Raw genomic sequence first — 21,810 nt, 5'->3', positions numbered from 1 at the left:
GAATGCTCTTGCCCCAGATATCCATGTAGCTCACCCGCTTACCTCCTCCATGTCTCAGCACAAATGCCCCTCTTCAGGGAAGCCCTCCCTCACCACCTTATCTCAAATAGCCCCTCGTTTATTCCCTCTCCACCTTGTTCTCCACAGCACTTATCACCTGCCACCAGACATAGGATGTATTTTGTGTATTCATGTGTTTATTGTCTCTCTCCCACCAGACAGAAAGCATTCTGAGGGCAAGGACCAGGTCTTGCTCATGGTAGAATCTCTATAACAGAGCCAGGGTGGTCAATAAATATTTATGAAATAGATGGTTCTGAAACAGGAGTCCTTCCAGATCTGACTGTGTCAGAGTCTTAGATAAAACTCCCCTCCCCAACATGGCTGGTGGCCAGGGATACCCTCTAAGGGAAAGTCACAGTCAAGAAGCTGCCAATTTGGGAGACTTCCTCAACCCTTCCCCATCCAAGCCCATCTGGCAGGGGTCAAGGATCAGCCTGGTCCAGCCCTCTTTGGGCCCCAAGGTGGAGGAGACCCAGTCCTGGGGTCCAGGTCCCAGCGATGCCTGGTGAGCCCTGTTTCTCCTCTGGGAAATGTTCCTCCTTACTTCACAGGGCCTGTGTCTGCATTTCTGAACCAGAAGGTGTTTACACAAAATATCCTGGGTTTGGCGACAAATTCACCCTCAATGAGGAATCCTTAATGAATCTCCTTTCCCCATGCCAGGTGGCTGCAGGGAAAATTAGCTCTGCTGCTGGCAGTTGAAGGAAGCCAAAGGCCAGGCAAAGACACAGTGCTCCTGGGACTTCTGGAGCTAAAATTTGGGAGAGGGTATTTTTTCAGGGTCCAGAGACAGCTGTGGTCTGGCAGCCAGAGCACTCCTTGACCCATGTTTGCTCCTGACTTGCTGGGTGACAAGGCATTGCCCTTCTCCCGGCCTCAGTGCGCAACTGTGAAATGGGACAGTAATAACACATCTATGCAAAGCTTGTTGTGAAATTCAAGCTAGGCAAGGGATGTGAAAGGGCTTGGTTACAGTGGCCAAAAGGAGAGAAATAAAAGCTGTACTCAGGGAGACAGGAGGTCAGAGCGCTAGTACTGGGTCTGCTGCTGACTTTTTCAAGTCCTCGCCACTCTCTGAACCTTGGTTTTTCCAGCTGTACCACGAGGGGTTTGGGCACGCAGATCTCCAGGGAACCCTCTAGTTCTGAAAGGCAGCCACTGTCCAGATGGAGGTCCTCCCAAGTCCTCTAGCCCACACCGTTTCACTTCCCAGCACGTACAGAACTTCTTTTCTTCATTGCTCACTGCCCATGGTTTTCCAGGCCCTTCCTTGGGTCTAGGTCAGCTATTCTGGACATTGGGCTCAACACAGGAGTTCAAAAGTGGGAGTCAAACTGATTTTTAAAAGATCCCTGCCTCCTTCCAATCCTGAGAGACAATGGGGGAATCTTCATTCACTCTGATTTTATAAATCGGAAACTGAAGGTGTCAGAGGTTACTGTAAATCACACATAGGCTTCCTGGGTGTTACAGGGGAAGTATGATTTGATTTCTCCAAAGCCCTATCACCGCCTGCCGTAGTATATAATTCTTTGTTTTCTCATTAATTGTTGGTGTTTTCCACTAGGATGAAACTGCTTGAAGGCAGAGACTTTTGTTCACTGTTGCATCCTCAGCATCTAAAACTGCTTGGCACAAAGTGGGTGCTCAAGAACTACACTAAGGGAGGGAAGAGGTTAAGAGGCTGCACAGCCGACTGTGCTATGTGGGCCTGCAGGGGGCGCTCCAGCTCCGCCCCAAGGCTAGACCCGCCTCCGAGGCTAGGCTCCACCTGTCGCGTCCGGCTTACGAGAGTGAATTGGACCCTGCGCGCCACCGTTCTTCTTTTAATTGCGCATGCGCGTCGGAAGCCCTGTCAGAGCGACGCGGGCGCAGGCAGAGTTGCGGCGAAACCGGAGCGGAGCTTGATACGGGTCGCGACCCCGCGGAGTCGGAGCTGGTGGGCAACATGCTGTCGCCCGAGGCGGAGCGGGTGCTGCAGTACCTGGTGGAGGTGGAGGAGCTCGCCGAGGAGGTGCTGGCAGACAAGCGGCAGGTAGGAGACCCGTCCGCGGCGCTGAGGCCCGGGTTTGGCGGTTGGGGCCTGGAGGCGAGAGCCTAGGGAAGCGCGCGAGGTCCGGAATCTGGCTCCAGCACGGGCTCGCGGTGAATTGACCTAGGCTTGTGGACCAATGGCTGTGACGACAGCCTCGGCGGCTGTGAGATTATGTGGGTCAGGTGCGTGGCACAGCGCCGCGCCTCGCTCCTTTATTCCGCACGTATTGAGTGAGCGCTTCTCTGTGCCAGGCATTCCTTCAGTCGCCGCCCTTTCTCTGCCCCTTGCTGTGCCCTCCGGATTCCTGCCCGTTACCTCTTGGGGAGTTTGGTTGACGCCAACCCCTTTTTCAAAATCCTCTTCATGGGCCCCCTCAATGACCTAGATTGCACCGCCCGGTTCAAGGATCTGAGTGGAGAAGAGGAGCAGAACAGAGACTTAAGTGGTCTCGTGATCGCGCAGGAGTGGGAGGAGCGTGCGGCCCTGGCCGTGGAAGGCCTTTTAGACTCGCACAAGGAGTCTGGGCCTGGTTCAAATGGAAATGCCAAGGGCTTGAAGGGAGTTCTTGGGGTGGGGGGATATATTGTAATGGATTTAAGGTTTTAAAGGACCTCTCTGGCAGCTCTGTAGAGCACAGAATATAAGGGGGCAGGGGCCTGGTGAGGGACCATTGCGATGGTCCAGGAGAGGGATGGATTTGGACCAGGGTGGTGGTGATGGGTTAGAAATATATTTTGGAGATGGACCTAGTAGGCCGTGATTATGGTTATATATAGGGATGAGGGAGTAGGAGGAATCAAGAATAATTCATGATTTCTTACCTCCAGTTGAAGTGATTGAATGGTTGGTTGGTGGGGTATTTAGTGGGAAGAGGAAAACTTGAGGAAGAGCCTATTAAACACTGCATCAGAGTGTGCTGGGCAATAAAAATAATAGCAGTTAAAATTTGTTGAGTACTTACTGTGCATCAGGTACTGTGCTAACTCGTTTAATGCCTGGGTTGATAACCTATGAGGTAGGTATTGTTCGTATCTCGTTTTTCAGAGAGGTGAAATTACACAGCACACAACGGGCAATAGGATACAAACCTGGGTATTGGGCTCCAGAGCCAGCACACAGTGTGCTGTATTGCCTCCTCACTTCCTTAGTAGCTTTTGTGTTCTTACTATCATCTCAGTGCCTCACCCCTGCTGTTCCAATCTAATTGTGTTGGGTTTCTCATAATACTAAGTCCCAGTTAGCTGGAGAAGCTTGTGCAGGGAGTGGTTTCCAGTCCCCTGGTGATTCTGAAATGCCCTAAAGCTCGAGAACTAGTGTTCCAGTGGATGATAAAGAAAATTACTTCTTTAGTCTTTAAACATTTCCCTAGCACCTTCTCTGGGGGGGAGACATCTGCACAAAGCATTATCTTTAAGGACCTGGAAGCTGAGTGGGGGAAGAAATACCTTCATACATCAGTCCATTTCAGGCAGGACGTTGGAATTGACCTAGGGACAATGCTTTGTTGTCTGTTAGGTTTTAACAGCCCCGGTTTGTTGGCAGTACAGGCTGACATAAGAGGTAGCTGAGTTCCCTCCTGCCCCTGTGCTTTTCAGATTGTGGACCTGGATACCAAAAGGAATCGGAACCGGGAGGGCCTGAGGGCTCTGCAGAAGGATCTCAGCCTCTCTGGTAAGCTAAGACTTCCTCGCTGCAGCCCAGGAGGCCTGCTCAGTTTTCCTTCTAAGGCCTTCCACTTATTCCTGATGGAGACCAGGCAGGAAACCACAGCCCGTGGAGATGGGGGAGGCAGTGTTGAACGTCTGACATGGATGGTGGCTTACAGTTTCAGCTGCTCATCTCAGTGACAAGTTGTGAGCTGCTGGCTAATTGAAAATGGCACTGGGAAAATGTTAGGGGATGTAAAAACAGTGCAGTTCCTGCCCTTGTGTGAAAGAGTAAAACAGCATACAGAATTGAAGAGTGTGAGAAAGGTGATGGAGGATGTGGGGTAAGTGTTGGAGGAGGGGATGGTGTCTCTTTAGATGAGGCCAAATTGTTGTGACAGAGTAAGCTGCAGAGGAGGGGCATGTGATGAGGCTGTAGAGATGGGCAGAGGCCAGGCCATAATGAAGGGCCTCGGGGGCCAAGGGCTTAAAGTGAATGGAACGCCTAGAACCTTTCAGTTGCTTCTCTCACCAGAGTAAAATCCAGAGTCCTGCAAGACCCCCTGTAATCCAGACCCCCTTGAACTCTCCGCATCATCTTCTCTACTCTCCCCCTCACTCATTGAGTCCACCCTCGCTGGTCTGCTTGCTGTTCCTAACACCCCAGCGCATTACTGATATTTGTTATTATCTTTTTTTGTTTATTCTCTCTTCTCCACTATAACATAAGCTATGAGGGCAGAAACTTTATCTTGTTCTCCTGTGTTCTCAGCATCTAAAATGATGCCTGTCAGATAGTAGGTGCTTAAAAATATTTGTTGAAGAAATGACTATTTGCCATTTCAGAAGATGTGATGGTTTGCTTCGGGAACATGTTTATCAGGATGCCTCACCCTGAGACGAAGGAAATGATTGAGAAAGGTAAGGCCTCCTGGGGATGGGTCAGGGACATCCACCCCTCTGCCCCCTCCCCTTTGTCTCAACCAAGAAGCAAGAGTCTGGCTTTAGGCAGCTTGATGAGAGGCAGCTGTGTGCATTTCAGTCCCTGCTCTGCTTCTGGGAGTTATCTCCTCATCTTTAAAAAGGGGACATCTACATAGCACAGTTGTGAAGTTGCAATAAAAAAGGATGCGTGTCTAGCGCAGTGCTTGTTTATCCGTGAGGAAAAGTTGGACTGCAGATAACAGAAATCCAACAAATGGAGACTTAAGGAAATAAGAGGTCTATTTTTCTCATGTAGAAGTTATCCAGAGATGGGCTTTCCGGGACTGGCACAGCTGCTCAGCAGTGTCACTCTAGCATAGTCTCATGGTGACTGTGCCATCATTGCAGGCCTTGTGTCCGAGTGCTAGGCTGGAGCAAAGGCCTTGCCTTCTGTTGTAGAAAATAAAACTGTCCTCCTCAGGACTTCTGCTGGTACCTCATTGGCCAGAACTGTGGCACATGGCCACCAGTATCTGCCAGGGAGCCTGGCAGAGTGAGCTTTTAGTTTTCACATCTCTTGCAACAGCGACTGAGTTGAAAATGGAGGTTCAGGGAGAGTGAGCCTGTAGGGTCTGCCACAGCCTGGGTATGCAACAGCATGTTACATCTCACAACCACAGTCCTGGAGGCTCTTTGGAGAAGCATCATAAAGGCAAAAAGTCAGGCTGCACGTGAGCCCTTGGCTGGGAGAGGGGCAGGTTACATGTGTTTTTTCTTCCCCACTCCTGAAAATGTGTGGGCCAAGAGGACCGGCAAGTTTGCTTTTGTCCCTGAAGGCAGAGAGTTTCTATCCCTGTTGAAATCAAAATTCTGACAAAGGAAACTGGATCAGCTTGGAGGAGAAGCTTCAGGCTCTACCACTGAAAAACATACACTGATATTTGGATATAAAATTAAGAGTTGTCACTGCACTTGAGTGGAGGCTGAAAGCCACCCGGACTAAGCTTTTAGAGGGCACCACCTGCCTGGGTTCAGGATCGGATCCTCCACTCTCTTGGCCCACAAATGTAGTCACTGACCTCGAGGGGTTCTGGGACATCATCATCTGTGGTTCTCAGAGATGGACGCAAGCTCAACAAGCTTGTGTGAGCATGGTTACACATTTAAAAAGAGAACCAGAACTACTGCCCAGGCTAGAGGGTCGGCTGGTCAGGGCTTCTCCCCATCAGAAAGAGTGAAGTCTGTGGGGAAGACATGCTGACTAGAATGTCACTTGTGAGTGGCTGAAAACAGAGCAGGTGGGGCTGGTTGGGTGGCACTAGGCAGTCACACTTCTCACAGCACATCTGCCTTTAGGTGCAGCCCGTTCAGTAAGATAACCTCTTCACTGCCATGGATTAGGTTAAACATGAACATTAGGCTGAACATTGATTGTTCAGGTCAGTTACCACAGTCCTGCCTTTGTAAAAACCCCTTACCTTGATGGATATGGGTTTTTTTAAATGCCTCAGCTGCCTGTTTTCCATCCATCTTCGGGTAGGCTGGGTCTAGGTTCTTGTTCTTGTTTTTACATTTGAATTTTCCATAATTTCACTGTTCGGGGTGACCTCAAATCCTGATGGTGCCTTCCCCATCCACTCTGCACAAAGAGGACAGGTTGGTGAACCGTGGGTCAGGGGACTGGTGCGCTCAGCCCTTTCCTGGCTCACTCAGGGGTCGGGGCAGGTTATGTCCCTTCTCAAGCCTTTAGTTTCTTCCTCAGTCTCTGAAATCCGCCCCCCCCCCTTTTTTTCCTGTGTGCTGAGACCCCTTGCCCTTACCTTACCCTATTGGCCCCATCTCATTTTCTCAGATCAGGAGCATCTGGATAAAGAAATAGAGAGACTCCGGAAACAACTTAAAGTGAAGGTCAACCGCCTCTTTGAGGCCCAAGGTATTGGCCCAAGGGCTGTGAGTAGGGCTGGAAACCAGGATGGGTGAGAGCATGGACTTTGAAGGCAGGGGTGCGAAGCCTCTCCAGGTGGGCGGTGGCCTGGACAGCTGGTGAATGGTATCGTAGCTGTGGGTAGTGGACAGGGTTGTTTTCAGCTATCCAGAGGTGGAATGGATAGGAAGTTTGTGAGGTCTTACTCCTTTCACAGGTTCTTTTCCAGACATCAGTAATGGCCTGGAGTATCTCACATTTTGTGCCAGGGCATGGTGTGGGGACCGGGATAGCTCTCTCTGAGGGGGCTCAGGCCTCAGTCAGGTGGTCCAGATTAGAGCTGAATTTCTAGATAAAGCTAGCCACTCCAGATTGGTCACAGTCTGGCAGAGATCTGGAGGTTTCTGGGCAGCAGTCATGACTCTACAGGTTCTTGGTGACTCAGGAGCAGGTATCAATGTGCATTGTTCAGTGCATTGCAGAATTTAAGGCCCATCTCTGTCAGACCAGGGGTTTGTAGCATGAATGCAGTGTAAGCCCCTTTCCCAAGCCTGACTCCAGGGGCCAGTAGATTGGACAGCTCCAGGCCTGACTCGCTGATGAATTGTCTTCTCCCCATAGGCAAACCGGAGCTGAAGGGTTTTAACCTGAACCCCCTCAACCCGGATGAGCTTAAAGCTCTCAAGCTCATCTTGAAAGGGTAAAACTCAAGAACTAAGATGGGGCACCTAAGACCAACATCCCTCCTGGGATCATGGAGGACCCAGGACTTTCCAGCCTTGAAACCTACAAGGACAGGATCTTCCCTGCAAGGGGACAGGTGGGAGGAATCTGGCCACAGCCTCTGTTTGAAGCTTCTTTGTAGTGCGTGGCTACTCTGATGGTGGGAGGGACCCCTCAGCCTGCCAGTTATCTCCTGGGCCTGACCACTGGGACTGGATGGACACAAGACCCATTGATGGGCCCTGGCAGCCCCAGAGGGTAGGAGGGGCAGCGCCTGTAGGGGTGTGAGAATGACTGCAGTAGGCACTTCTCAACAATAGCCTGCTGTTCACATGGGCCCCAGGCCAGGGAGAAGGGAGTGGGGACGAGTGGGAGCTTCATTCCAGCATTCCTCTTAGAAGTGGAGCGACATTTTCAAGTAGTGTGTGTAACGGAACTGAAATAAAGCAGGAGGCTCACTGGTTTGTGGTTCACCATAGTCGTGTGGGACAGAGATGCCAGTCCCCCCCACTGCCTCCATTCTGGCCCATTTTCCTGCTTGTCCCAGGATGGATTGCAGGGTAGGTGCTGCTCATCAACCCGCTGCAACTGCTTTTTAGTCAAAAGGCCTTGCAGACTCCTGCACCAGAGGTGACTGAGGGCTGCCCTCGCCATGCTGCGCTTGTCCGGTATGTGCCTCCACCACCTCTGAAGCAGGGCCTGGGCCATCGCTGCTCAGAGTTCCCGTCTGCTTTCGGGGTCTGAAGACCCTAACGTGACTGGGCCGTGAGGGCAAAGGATGTCTTCCATGTGCCTTTGGGCAACACAGAATAATTGTTACCAAAATGAATGAATAATAGTTTCTAGTCTTTACCTCTTTTGTTTCTTAACTGAGGGCATGCTACTCCCTTTGGGATACCATCTACAAAGGAGTGGTGCTTCCCCTTTGAAACGGAGTCAGGATTAGAGAGGCAGTAACAGATGACGACAAAATGGAGAGCGCACTCCATTTGGTTCCAGGCAGGCGTTCTATTGGGACACGGGGTGGCATGGTCAGATCTTATGTTTTCTTCAAGAGAATTTAGAAATTTTGATTTTTAAGTTGAACCTTCTGTTTTTTAAATATTGCTGACTAATTCAGAAATTTTTTAAAAACTTGGGTGTTGGCCAAACTTTACACAAGCCAAATTTGGTCCAGACCTACAATTTTGCATCCTCTTGAGTTTGTTTTAGTAAAAATGCTTGCTGAGTTTTCCCTATGATGGCCCTAAGAAGTAGGGAGGTGAAATTAAAAACTAAATTCTGTCCACAGTAGACTAGTCTTAATATCTTAATATCTTGATAGCTCTAGATAGGGGAGTACTATACAGCTGTATGAAGAATAAGGAGGCTCTGAGCACTGATTCAGAACAAGCTCCCAGATACAGTGAGGAAGCAAGGACAGGTGTCTAATAAGCTGATAATTTGTGTGCAATTAGATGATTCCCTCGAAGTAGAAACCGTGGTTGGAGCACAAGAGGGGAAGGGAAGGACATGTTGCTGTTATGTTGCATATTTTAAAATAAAAATGTAAAAAAGTAGGGAGTTGTGGCATTCACTTTGGTAGATACTGTCTGGTATGACTGCCTGGCTTAGAGTGTCTCTGTCTGAACATTACCCCTCCCTGTCTGGTGGGTGGATGCTGGACCTGAAAAAGAGCCAGTCAGATTCTTTGTCTGAGAGATGTGGAACCATGTCTGGGGCTGTCTGGGCTTGCCCCAGTCACAGGGATGACAGGAGGGAGGTTCCCACACCCTGGAGGCAGGAGGCCCAGAATGGCCCAGTTTCTGGCCTTCTCAAGTCTGGTGGATTCACATCTTAGATTTGCCAGTATTTTCCTTCCAAAAGCCCAACCCTTCCTTATGCAGTCAGATTCTGCTATTTGCAGCCAATAGAACTCTCCTGAGGCAGGGAGAGTGGTAAGGGAGTTGCCTGTGATCCCCATGATAGGTCCCCCTTTAGCTCTAAGCCACCAGCCCACTCTTGTTGCAACTCCTCCTAAACCAAGAGGAGGCGTAGGAATGTGAAAAATGCAGACATTCTTACTTGCGCCCAACTCCCCAAGCCATCTGTTTGCCAGCCCAGGGCTTTCTGGTTTAAAAGGCTCCGCTCCCAACCCCAAACGAGGAGGCCCAGAGAGGCACCAAGGTCACCCAGCTCACTTAGATGAGTGTACCTTTGAAGATACCCTCACTAAGCAGCGCTGCCTTCCTGATCCTTACCTTGTCCACTGGAGAAATGAGGATGCTCTGGCCCACTGGTTTTCAGATGGTCAGGGGAGCTCAATGGGTTCCCCTGACGTGCAAGGTCAGGGTATTGTAAGGAGGGCAGGATGTATTTAGGGCTCAGTCTTTCCTCAGACCCCTGATAAACACAACCTAATAACTTCGCAGCTAAAGACAAGTTCCCTAACCCCTGAACCGTTGCTCTTGGAGGATCCTTTCAGCACTTACCTCCTGAGAGTCATCAAAGGGTCAAAGCCAAGAGGACTTGGCTGCAGTCAGCAGCATCCCCTGAGCCAAGCCTAGAGCCCAAAGACTCTCCTGTGTTCCTTTATTAGCTGTGATCTCTGTGGGGTAGCAGAACTTGCTGCATTTGCCCTCTTTGGGCCTGATCACCAATCCAGCCAATCCGTCAAGGTTAAAATCTGTCCAGTCCCGGGGATTGGCTGCCTTCTGGTGCAAGATGCCCAGGGTGGGGTGGGGGCATCGAACCAGCAGCAAGCAGCAGTGCCAGGCCAGCAAAACAGCTGCCAGACAGGAGGGAGGGAGGCGAGTGCTCAGAGGTGCTGCTGTGCTGGAAACTGGGAGCAGGGAGAGGATCTGTGTGCCACCTTCCAGGGTCGCTTTCCTCCGAGCAGTGGTGATTAGCTGGGAACTTTCTTCTGGCCTTGAAGGGAACGGAACAGCTGCCTCAGCTGTTTTTTCCGATCATTGACACAGCCTGGAAGGAAAGTGGAGTGTTCGCCAGGATGGCCTGTCCTTGGTAGAGGGGGGCTTGGAGGGAGTGGAGGGGCCTGTGCTCCCACTCCCTAGTGGGAGGAGGGGACAGCTGGAGCTGTGCGACCACAGGTAGCCTATGCTTTACATCCTCGCTCCACTCACGACTGCCACAGCCCTCAGGCAGTTCGTTTATACCTTTGAGCATCAGTTTTCTCATCTGTAAACCAGGATACCTGCTTTAGGGGGCGAATGTAAGGATCATCAAAAGAAGGTACCATTTACCTCAAACCAGGGACTGCTTCAGGTATAGAATGTGCCTTCACAGTGATAATGTGCACAGGAGAAAACTGAGGCCCAGAGGTTAAGTAATTTGTTCCAAGTCACACAATAGTAGGACTGAGACTTGAACCCAAGCACCAGAGGCCAAGCCTTTAACCCCTATGTCTCATTGCTTCGCCTTCTGGCTTTGCTCAGTGAAAATGCACTTAGAGCTGGCACTGGGCCTGGTACCTAAATGGCTTTCTTCCCTTACCCAACCCCATGTGTCAGCTAAGAGATGACTCTTCCCCACACGTGGTCCCTACCCTCATGGACGTGTGTGCCAGGCAGTCCATGCTGAGAGGCTGACACGCGCTTCGGAGACACCTCCTCTCCCAGCACATTCACAGTGTCTCCCACTTCCTTCTGCTCTCAGAGCTAATCCCTGAGGCAACTCCATGGTCATTTAATCTTGTGCCAGGCACATTGCTGGCAGTCACGAATGGTGGCTGAGTGACTGACTCAACTGACCTGGAGGTGTCTGTCATCTTCCTCAGCACCCCAAAACCCTCCCCTACCTCCTAGGCTCTCACCAGCCATCAAAGGCTTCTCTGAGCTGAGAGCTCACTATATCCATTCCCAGGGTCTTCCAAAGTGAGTTCCTGGCTTTAGCTGTAATTGGCTCATTCATAACTCCCAATGCAAATCTCTTCTTGGAGTTCTAGACTCAGCTCTGAGTTATCTGTTGATCTTTTCACCAGAAGATCCCACAACACATTCCTAACTCATTCCATCAATACTCTTCCCACCCCCAGCCAGCTCCTCTTGTATTCACCACCATTCGCCCAGATACTCAACTGAAGACTTGGGAATTAACCTAGAGACTTCTGAAGCAGTGGCTCTCAACCTAGGCTGTGCTTTATAGTCATCTGGGAGCTTTCAAAACTACTGATGTTCAGACTAGTTGTATCTTTATTTCTGACGGGCATCAGTATGTTTTTTAATGCTCCCACGTGATTCCAGTATCCAGCCGAGGTGGAGGACCACTGTTCTGAATCTTTGCTACTCAAACAGGGTCCAGGATCCCAGCAGCATTGATATCTGAGGCAGATTGTTAGCAAAGGTGGCTGCAGCAGGTTACAAGATTAACACAGAAATCAGTTGCATTTCTTTACACTAACAATGAAATATCAGAAAAGGAAAGAAACAGTTCCTTTTAAAACTGCATTCAAAACAATAAAATACTTAGGAATAAATTGACAAAAGAGAAAGACTTATACACAGAACTACAAAACATTGATTAAGGAAATTAATGACAAAGAAATGGCAAGATATCACATGTTCTTGGATTGGAAGAATTAATACAATATTTTTTAAATGGCCATACTACCCAAAGCAATCTACAGATTTAATGAGATCCCTATCAAATTAGCCAGGACATTTTTCACAGAACTAGAACAAATAATCCTAAAATTTATATGGAATCACAAAAGACCCAGAATTGCCAAAGCAATACTAAAGAAAAAGAACAAATTTGGAGGAATAACTCTCCCAGACTTAAGACAGTACTACAGAGCTACAATAATCAAAACAGCACAGTATTGGTACAAAAACAGACATATGGATCAATGGAACAAAATAGCCCAGAAATAAAACCACAGACTTATGGTCAATTAATCTTTGACAGAGGAGTCATGAATATACAATGGAGTAAAGACAGTCTCTTCAGCAAATGGTTTTGGGAAAACTGGACAGCCATTTGTAAAATCAATGAAGTTAGACTACTCCCTCACACCACACACAAAAATAACTCAAAATGGCTTTAAGACTTAAACATAAAACAAGACACTATAAACTTCTTAGAAAAAAACATAGGCAAAACATTTTCCGACATAAATCTTAGCAGTATTCTCCGAGGGCAGTCTACCCAGGCAACAGAAATAAAAGCAAAAATAAACAAGTGGGACCCTATTAAACCTGTAAGCTTTTGCACAGCAAAGGAAGCCATAAGCAAAACAAGAAGACAACCTACAGAATGGGAGAAAATATTTGCAAAAGATGAGACTGACAAGGGCTTAATTTCCAAATATATAAACAGCTCATACAACTTAATAACAAAAAAAAACCCAATCTAAAAATGGGCAGAAGACCTAAACAAGCAATTCCTCAATGAAGACAAATGGCCAGTAGACACATGAAAAAATGCATAATATTGCTAATTATCAGAGAAATGCAAATCAAAACTACAATGAGGTATCACCTCACACCAGGCAGAATGGCCATCATTCAAAAGTCCACAAAGTCAATAAATGCTGGAGATGGTGTGGAGAAAAGGAAATCCTCCTACACTGTTGGTAGAAATGTAGTTTGGGGCAGCCATTATAGAAGACAGTATGGAGATTCCTCAAAAAACTAGACTTAATGTATGATCCAGCAATCCCACTCCTGGGTGTATATCCGGAGGGGAAAAGATATCAAAAAGATACATGCACCCCAATGTTCATAGCAGCACTATATACAATAGCCAAGACATGGAAGCAACCTAAATGTCCATCAACAGATGACTGGATAAAGAAGTTGTATATTTATACAACGGAATACTACTCAGCCATTAAAAAGAATAAAATAATGCCATTTGCAGCAACATGGATGGACCTGGAGATTGTCATCATAAGTGAAGAAAGCCAGACAGAAAAAGAAAAATACCATATGATATCACTCCTATGTGGAATCTAAAAAAAATTATAAAAATAAGGCAGAAATGAACTTATTTACAAACAGAAACGGACTCACAGACATAGAAAACAAACTTATGGTTACCAGGGGGGGAAAAGGGGGGTGGGAAGGGATAAATTGGGAATTTGAGATTTGCAGATACTAACTACTATATATAGACAAGATAAACAAGTTTCTTTAGTACAGCACAGGGAATTATATTCAGTGTCTTGTAGTAACCTACAATGAAAAGGAATATGAAAATGAATATATGTATGTATATGTATGACTGAAAACATTATGCTGTGCACCAGAAATTGACACAACATTGTAAACTGACTATACTTCAATTAAATTAAAAAAAAAAGATGGAGATGGCTGCAACGATTCCTCCCAGTCCTATATGCATACCTCTCTGCAAAATGACTGCCGTTTCTCCCATCAAGAGGTAGAGTATATTTCTTGCCCCGTGACTCTGAGCTGGACTAGCTCTAGCTAATGGATTGTGGCAGAATGGCATTGTGGGATTTCTGAGCCTAGGCCTTAGTAGGCTTCGCTACGTCTTCTCTCACCTTGGAGACCTGAGACTACCATGTGAGGAAGCCAGGGCAGGACACTGGAGGACGAGTGGCCACCTGGAAAGAGAGCCCCAGATGACAGTATCAGCCACCACGCACGTGAATGAGGCTGTCCTAGGCCATCACATGAAGTCTCAGCGAATCTGCTAGGTGCCTGCAGCCCTATGAGTGACGCCAGGTGACACCTGAAGAATTTCATTAAGCAAATAAGATGAGGGAGGAGGGTAATAGCTCAGTGGTAGAGCAGGTGCTTAGCATGCATGAGGTCCTGGGTTCAATCCCCAGTACCTCCATTAAAAAAAAAAAAAGATGGTTGTTTTAAGCCGTTAGGTTTGGGGAGAGTTTGTTACACAACAGTAGTTAACTAAGAGCATCACCTGGGAGCTTGTTAAGATATGCAGACTCTTAGCCCCGACTCCAGACCTACTGAATCATACCTGCATTGTATGCAGGGCTTGAAAGCCCTGTATAGTCATCCTCCAACAACACAGTGTGGCAGGCACAAGGCGTCTGCCATGGAAAAAACCATTCACAAACCTTTCCTTTGCCTTCCTCAAAGCAGACTACTTGACCACACAGGCTTCCTTACAGCTGAGGTGGCTGTGTGACCCAGTTCTGGTGGGTAAGATGTCAGCAGGGTTCTCTGCAAGGTCTTCCCTTTTGGAATAAAGAATCAAAGCTTGAAGGAAAGGCTTTGGCCCTTGGGCCTTCCTGTTTCTTCCTGCCTGGGACAGGGACACAGTGTCTGGAGCTGGACCAGCCATTTTGCAGCCATGAGGCAACAAACATGAACATCAAGGCAACAGGCAGAATGTGGCAAAGCAGAAAGAAGAGTTAGGTCTTTGGGGGCATTGTGCAGCTGTTGTGTCAAGCCCTGTATGGTCTACCCCAAGATTTCCTGTGGCTTGAGACAAATCAGTTCCTCTATGTGTAACTATTAGCTGGCTTGTTTGTTGCTTGCAGCCAAACCCCATCCTATATCATACCAAATGCTAAAAAAAAGATTTAAAATGTCTTTTCATCAAAAAAGAGAAAAAAAAGATGCCACAAACAAAATTTTGAAAGCAAAATGACAAACTCACGAAAATACTTTTAAGTTTGGCAGAGTGGTAATAGCCTCAATGTATTAATATCCAAGGCCTTCATATATTAAAAAAAAAATGTAAGCCCACTGAAAAACAAAGTATGGACAGCTTACAAAAGAAGGCAAATTTTAAATCTGAAACCTCACCCATAATCAATGGAATGCACAGAAAACAAGTCAATATTTTTTACCTATCTAGTTGGCAAAGTTTTTGTTGTTTTAAATTCAGAGCTCTCAAATTAATGTAATCTTTCTAGAAAGCAAGTTGGCTGTAATAAGTCCATCCTTTTGACCTAGTAATTCTATTCCAAGGAATCTGTCCTAAAGAAACAGCTTTATATGAGAGGATGTTCTCATGACATGATTTATAAAAGTAAAAAAAAAATGGAATCATGCCAAATGCTTAGTTATATGAAATTGGTTTAGTAAATTTTGGAATGTTTTGCAGCAGTATGGTAATTTTGTTTTTAACTCTGCTAAATAAGTATTAGCAATAGAGCATTCAGGTTTTGGAGTCAGACAGATTGGAGTTCAAGCCCTGGTTCAGCACTTGTAATCAAGAACTGTCAGCAAGTTATGTAACATCTGGAGACAATTTCCTCATCTGTAAAATAATAAAAGCTGCCTAAAAATGAAATGAGATAACGTACGTAAAATAGTCCGGACCTTGCCATAAAGTGTTTCCAAAAGAGAGACTCTTATTGTTGAATGACACGTAAAATGCTACATGATAAAGTTGGGACTCAAAACTCCAGCCCAATGCCAATTTTGTAAAAGAAAAAGCATGAATATATGCATTTTTGCAAAACTGGAAGGAAATACACCAGATTGCTAAAGATGGTTATTGTCTGGATGGTTTTTCCTTTCCTTCTTTAGTTTTCAAATATACTACAATGAGTGTGAATGATTTTTATAATCAGGGAAATTTTTCACTTTTTAAAAACCAAGTTTAAAATCACACCCTGAAGTCCTTAATTTCTCTTAACAACCTGTTGTGCTTTTCCTGTTTTGGTGGAAACAGGTTGTTTCCACCAAAACAAACCTTTTGTGTTTTCCACCTAAGCCTTTTGAAATCCACGTCCTGACAGGTTAATAATATCTCTCACTATGTGTCAGGCAGTATTCTAGGCATATATTGAGATAGAAACCATTTAATCTCTGTTTTACAGATGAGGAACAGAGAGGTTAAGTCCCTTGCCCAAGGTCATACAGCTGGTAAATTGTAGGTCAAATGAAAATAGTCTAACCACTGTGCCAAGCTGCTTCTTAGACTACTTGGCACCTCCCATGACTCATCCCAGTGCCCACTGCCCCCCACCAGCCCCACATACCGAGATGCGTGTTGGTCACAAAGTTCCCCATCCCCGACAGGTCGGGAGTCCCCTCTTCTCTGCTGACAGGGCCATCGTTCCACATGAGGTCAAAACCGCCGACTCGTTTCTCTCTTCCTGTGAGCCTGGACGGGGTTAATGAAGGTGCACCTGGTGGGGCCCTAAGACTCCAGCCAGGTCCCTGATCCCTCTCCACACCCTGCTGGTGCCCACCCTGCCAGAATACCTTCTTCATCCATGCATTCACTGGCCATTTCCCAGGCACCCACTCAGGCTTCAGAGGGGTCATCCCCGACTTGTCCCTAGCCTCCCACACTTGCCCTCAGTAACGAGCACCTATTTGTGCTTTCTGGGTTAAAGTCTGCTGTCTTTCCCAGACCACAGACTCTATGAAGGCAGGGAGGCTGTAATAAGTCCATCCTTAGATCTAGCATGTCCTTTACTGTGTCCCCAGTGTATGACACAAGGGGTGGCACACAGTAGGGGCTCGAATGTTTGTTGAATGAATAAGTGATGGTGGATATAGTGGACACCTGAGGCTCTGCCTGCTCAGCATCATTTTCACTCTCTTTCAGGCTAAGGGTGCCTCAGTTTTTCTTTTGAAAATCATGCCTCCTTCTGTCAGTCTCATGGCTCAGGTGGGGATGACTGCACCCCCAGGGAGGTGACACAAGACCTCGGCCTGGTCAAAGTCACAATGATTGGTTTAGGGATGGGCCTGTGACTCAGTCCCCACCAATGAACAATCAGAGTCAGCCCTTAAACTTTTGCTGGAAGAACTGGGGAAAAGCTGATACAGAAGAAAGAGATGAGAGAGGAAAGTGAGAACAGACCAACCAACACTGCCTGAGCCGTTCCTGAAGTCAAAACCTGGACCTTTCCATTGTATACACATTGTTAGAGCAATAAATAGCCTCTAATTGAGCATTTCCTATGAGTTAGGCATTTTACAATAAATGATCTTGGTAATTAATTTAACAACCCTGAGAGGTAGATAGGAAGTCTCCCATTTTACAGATGAGGAAACTGAGGCTCAGAGAGGTGAAGTGACTGGGTTGGGGTCCCGTGGTCAGGAAATGTTGAGGAAATCGTGCTGGACTGAATCTCAGACAGCTGTAGTTGGTGCTGCACTGGGCTGGGATCCAATCCTGTGTGGACATCTCAGTTTCTCCATCCATAGAATTGGGGGTGGGTGGGAGAGAGCCATCTCTGAGGACCACTCAAGTCCCAGGGTTCTGTATTCTCTATTTTTCCTGCTGGGAGCCCCGACTATCAGGTACAGAGATGCATGAGCGAGGCTGCTTTCCCTCACCTGGCCTCCATGTCCACAACATGCAGGGTGTCTTCCAGGAGGCAGGTCTTGAGCTCGTAGTCCTCCTGGCTGCTGGCTGTCAGTGATGGCGACGCATTGACCTCCAGGAGCCACCTGGGGGGAGAGGGGAGTGGGGCGTCTTAAGGGTACCTGGTCCCTGGAGGACCTGGAATTCTACTGAGAGGCCAGGTGGGGTGCCTGGGCCCCACCCTCAATGCAGCCAGGGCTGCTTTCTCCACATTTCCGTTTGAAGAAAAGTTTTAGTGGCTAAAACTTTTTGAAAACAGCTGTCATAAACTTGAAACCCCAACAGGGGCCAGGAGGTTTAACTTAAATGAGGCAAGTTGGTGGGAGTAGGAATGATTTGGGGGCCCTTCTGCCCCATTATTGCTTTTCCTTCTTCTAGAGGAGCTGTGAGTACAAGAAAAATTTTTCTTTCCTAGTGAATGTTTGCCTATAAATGGCAACCAGCCTGCTGTGTCAGGGGATGGGGAGCAGTGGGGAAGGGTGGAGACTGGTGGAAAGAGCATTCCACGTCTCAAGGGGTGGCGCTGGCCAGCTCTAGGAGGGCGTTGCCCCGTGGGAATATGAGCTCAGAAGGGCGAGATCCTCCAAGTCTTCCAGAAAAGCCCCAAATCCAGATTTTTGTGTAAACATCTTCTAATTATTAGAGATTGTCAATGAGATCCAACCAAACAACAACAAAAAAAAACATTGTGAAGGCCAAACTCAACTGTCTACAGGCCAAAAGCAGCCCAAAGGTCTCCAGCTTGCAAACTCTTGTTTTGTGCAACCCAGTCATTTTACAGACAGAAGCCTGGGGCACAGAGAGGGGAGGGGTCACCCAGCACATCAGTGGGAGACTAGGGCCCCCTTTCCACCATCTTCGGCCTCCTCCCGAGATTGTTTCCCTCCTCAGTGTCTGCTTTCATGCCTGCAGCACATCTTGCATCCCAGGGGGCAAAGGAGAGAGAGACTGCTGGTGCCAGCCCGGTTCTCTTGAACTTGGACCCAACTCAGGTCTTGCTCTAGGGCTCCTATTCCTGGCTCGGAAAGCCTCTCAACAGCCAGACGGTGATTCTGGGGAGGAGTGGGATCCAGGAGCCACGGAGCTGGTGGGAGCAGCTCAGCCCAGGAATGTGAACCCTCAGCCTGGCTCGGCCTTGACTTACTGCATGACCTCAAGCTGCCTGATCAACCCCACTGGGCTTCTGTGCCTGTTGTATCACGTGAGGGCCACCGTTGTGTTCCCTGCCAGCTCAGGCTGCTTCTATGCATCAGCTCCACCTCCTCCTGGGCACAGGGGGAGAGTACCAAATTCTTGGCAGGGATCAACATAGTAACATCATTCCCTTACATGGTTCTTTGCATCCTCAAAGCACCAGGACCTAGAGGGAAAGCTTAAAGCCTGATACAAGGGGAGGATTGCTGACTCAGATGCTCAGGATGGGCCTCGGTGCCAGGCATAGGGCTCAAGATCTCATTTCTTTCAATCCTATAGGCACAGTGACCATTTTATAAACAGACAAGCTGAGGCACAGAAGGAAGTGTTCCCAACTAGGAAGTGGCAGAACAGATCAGACGTGGGCACAGGGCAGGGAAGACCTCTCCATGGCTCCCAGCACCGCAGGCCCACCCACTCACGGCTTGAGGTCCTGGTCTATAAGGATGTCGTAGCCATACAGCTCGAAGCAGTGCTTGTCGCTGATGATCACCTTCTGCACGCTCTGCAGGCTCTTGACGAAGATGTTGTCCATGTCGCTAAAGAGCCTCTCCACTGCCTCAGGCCCGTGTTTGGAGGCCAGGTACTGCCGGAAGCGCTGCAGCATCCACTTGCAGCCCTGGGGCCCCAGGACCCAGGGTGGGAGAGGGAGCCTCAATCAACCTGGACCTGGCCAGCCGAGACCCTCATTTACCGTCAGCACAGCCCTGAGGCTTGGACATGAGGGGTCCAGCCCTGAGTCCTGTGATTAAGAGAACCCCGAGTGTGTCCCTTTTTGCAGAGCAAAGATTCTACATGCCCAAGGGGACGTGTCCACTCAGAGCCTGTGCCTCTCTTTCTAGAGCACAGCCTGGCATCCACCACCCGAGAAGTCCCTGCTCAGATGCCCTGCACGGGCCTCTTCCCTGGGCCTGGCCTGCTGAGGACAGACAGCACTGACCATGCGTGCCCCTCAAGGCCCAGGGACTGACCAACAGGTTGCTGGTGGTGTGTGTGTATGTGTGTGTGTGTGTTTGCAGGAGGCCCTCGCGTTGTGGGATGGAGCTGGGGACTGGCTCTCCCTCTGCTCCTCTGTTCTGGCTTTTAACTCGGGGAAGTCTGAGTGTTCTAAATATGAACCTGGCCTTGCAGGTTACTAGATAGGTAGGTGGGTGGGTGGGTGGGTGGATGGATGGATGGATAGGTAGGTAGGTGGGTAGGTAGGTAGATAGATAATCGAAGAGTATTTCTGTCAAGGTGGGAGGATACAACATATTTTACAAAAGGTGTGTTAGTTTGATTTGTAAATTTTAAATATTTAGACACAGGATGTGTGGGCCTCCATTTGTACCCTTGCAAATGGGAAGACTCTGCAAACGGGAAGACTCTGCAAACGGGAAGGGTGACCTGACCTTGCTGGTGAATAGTCCTGAGCTCCCTGGCACCCCGCCTCCTGACCCCAGCCCAGTCCCAGAAGGCTGCACCTGGAGGGCAGAAGCGCGACCACCTCACCTTCTTTGGGTGGTAGTCGGGAGACGTCTTTTGCACAGCAACATTGGTGAGGTGCACGTCTGGCAGAGGTTAGAGGTCAAGGGCCAGTGTGGACAAGGGTGAGCCCTGCCCCAGGCAGCCCCCAGGGACCAAACTGAGACCCTTGCTTGGGAATTGATGGGGGAAGACTACAAAACCCCAGAGGGCATGTGCATGGGGTTTGGAGTCAGAAAGGCCTGAGTTCAAATCATGCCTGCATCTGTCTTTACTGGCTGTGGGTCCCTGAGCCAGTCACTTAACCTCTCTGAGCCTGTCTCCCCACCTATTAAACGGGGGCACATGGTATATTGACCTCATAGGGTTATCTGAGAGATCACAGAATATACTGTGTAGAAGGACCTCTTGCAGTGCCTGGCACGGCTGATATCACTGTATCAGGGTTTTTCAACTCAAGGGGAGAGAACACTCTCTAACAAGGAGGGAGACCAAATACAAAACAGCCATCTCAGGACATTCTCAGCTCTCTGTCACTCGAGGGGTTCAGGCTGGGTGGCCACTTTGTAGGAATATCAGGAAAGTGACCCAGCATTGGGGTGGGGTCAGGACGGCCTTCGAAGTCCCAGCCCGGACAGTCTTCCTTCCGGTATCACGATCGTCAGCACCAGTAATGTCGGCGACATTTTGCAGCTTACAGAGCACATTCACACCCATCGCCTCACTTGTTCCCCCAAATTATTCCTATCTCACAGAAGAGACCTTCGAGGCTCAGAGAAGTTAAGTGACAACCACTCAGAATAACCCCTCTCTCAGCATCTGCCCCCACACAGCTAAGAAGGATGGATCCCTAAAACCTTGTAAAGTGACAAAGACGTAACCTTCTCCAGGACTTGCTGGGACATTTCACAGATGGGGAGGTAGAGGCTCCAAGTCACTGACCCAAGTCTAATGCCCCCAACACATCTGTTTCTCCATGTTTATGGTATATCAGATAGGGCAGCATGGCTTTATCCTCTTTAGCACCGTTTTCCTAGAATGTCTTCTTTAGAGCTTTTCAGAGACTTTTCACATTTGTTTGAGAATTTTTCCTGCCTCAATTTCAAAAGAATAAGCACAAACTATCCACTAAATAGGAAGAGAGCGCTTAGGTTTCTGGTCAATTGCTTTTTGAAAAGGGTGCCAAGACAATTAGTGGGCGGAAGCACAGTCCTTTCAACAAACGGGGTGGAGATGCCTGGATATCCACGTGCGAAAGAGTAAAGTTGGATCCTTTCCTCATATTGTACACAAAAATTAACTCCAAATGGACCATAGACCTAAATATAGGAGCCAAAAGTATAAAGCTCCTAGAATAAAATACAGGAATAAGTCATTTGACCTTGAGTTAAATAGAGCTTCTTAGATATAACACCAAAAACACAGATGGCAAAAGAAAAAATAGATAAATTGGACTTCATCAAAATGAAAAACTTTTGTGCTTCAAAGGACATTAGGAAGAAAATGAAAAGGCAGGGCATGGAGGATTTTTAGGGCAGCGAAAATAGCCTGTATGATACAATAATGACGGA

The 21,810-nt window shown here is 48.1% G+C and overlaps 2 protein-coding genes across 4 annotated transcripts in view; one reads left to right on the top strand and one right to left on the bottom strand.

Annotated features, from left to right (window-relative positions):
• The first annotated feature begins 1,913 nt into the window (after positions 1-1,913).
• PDRG1 (p53 and DNA damage regulated 1) lies at positions 1,914-8,874 on the top strand. The gene is made up of 5 exons (XM_006202670.3): positions 1,914-2,098; positions 3,694-3,769; positions 4,591-4,665; positions 6,521-6,601; positions 7,214-8,874. The coding sequence occupies exons 1-5, from the start codon at positions 2,012-2,014 to the stop codon at positions 7,294-7,296; spliced, it is 402 nt and encodes a 133-aa protein (XP_006202732.1). The 5' UTR covers positions 1,914-2,011; the 3' UTR covers positions 7,297-8,874.
• A 1,200-nt stretch (positions 8,875-10,074) lies between these two features.
• Positions 10,075-21,810, bottom strand: part of TTLL9 (tubulin tyrosine ligase like 9) — a 37,386-nt gene continuing 25,650 nt past the window's right edge. For 2 of the 3 annotated variants that reach the window (XM_006202671.4, XM_072943999.1), the window contains exons 11-15: positions 20,267-20,325; positions 19,198-19,394; positions 17,554-17,667; positions 16,242-16,366; positions 10,075-10,276 (exon numbers count right to left, since the gene is read on the bottom strand). In XM_006202671.4, the coding sequence (XP_006202733.2) occupies positions 10,200-10,276; positions 16,242-16,366; positions 17,554-17,667; positions 19,198-19,394; positions 20,267-20,325 (572 nt within the window). In that variant the 3' untranslated portion in view covers positions 10,075-10,199. The remainder of the gene's footprint in view (positions 10,277-16,241; positions 16,367-17,553; positions 17,668-19,197; positions 19,395-20,266; positions 20,326-21,810) is intronic. The other variant, XR_012061682.1, reaches the window with a different exon arrangement.

This window comes from Vicugna pacos, chromosome 19, assembly GCF_048564905.1.
Source record: "Vicugna pacos chromosome 19, VicPac4, whole genome shotgun sequence".
Classification (NCBI taxonomy): Eukaryota; Metazoa; Chordata; class Mammalia; order Artiodactyla; family Camelidae; genus Vicugna; species Vicugna pacos.
The sequence above is the reverse complement of the archived record's forward strand: the minus strand, read 5'-3'. Positions and strand labels throughout refer to the sequence as shown.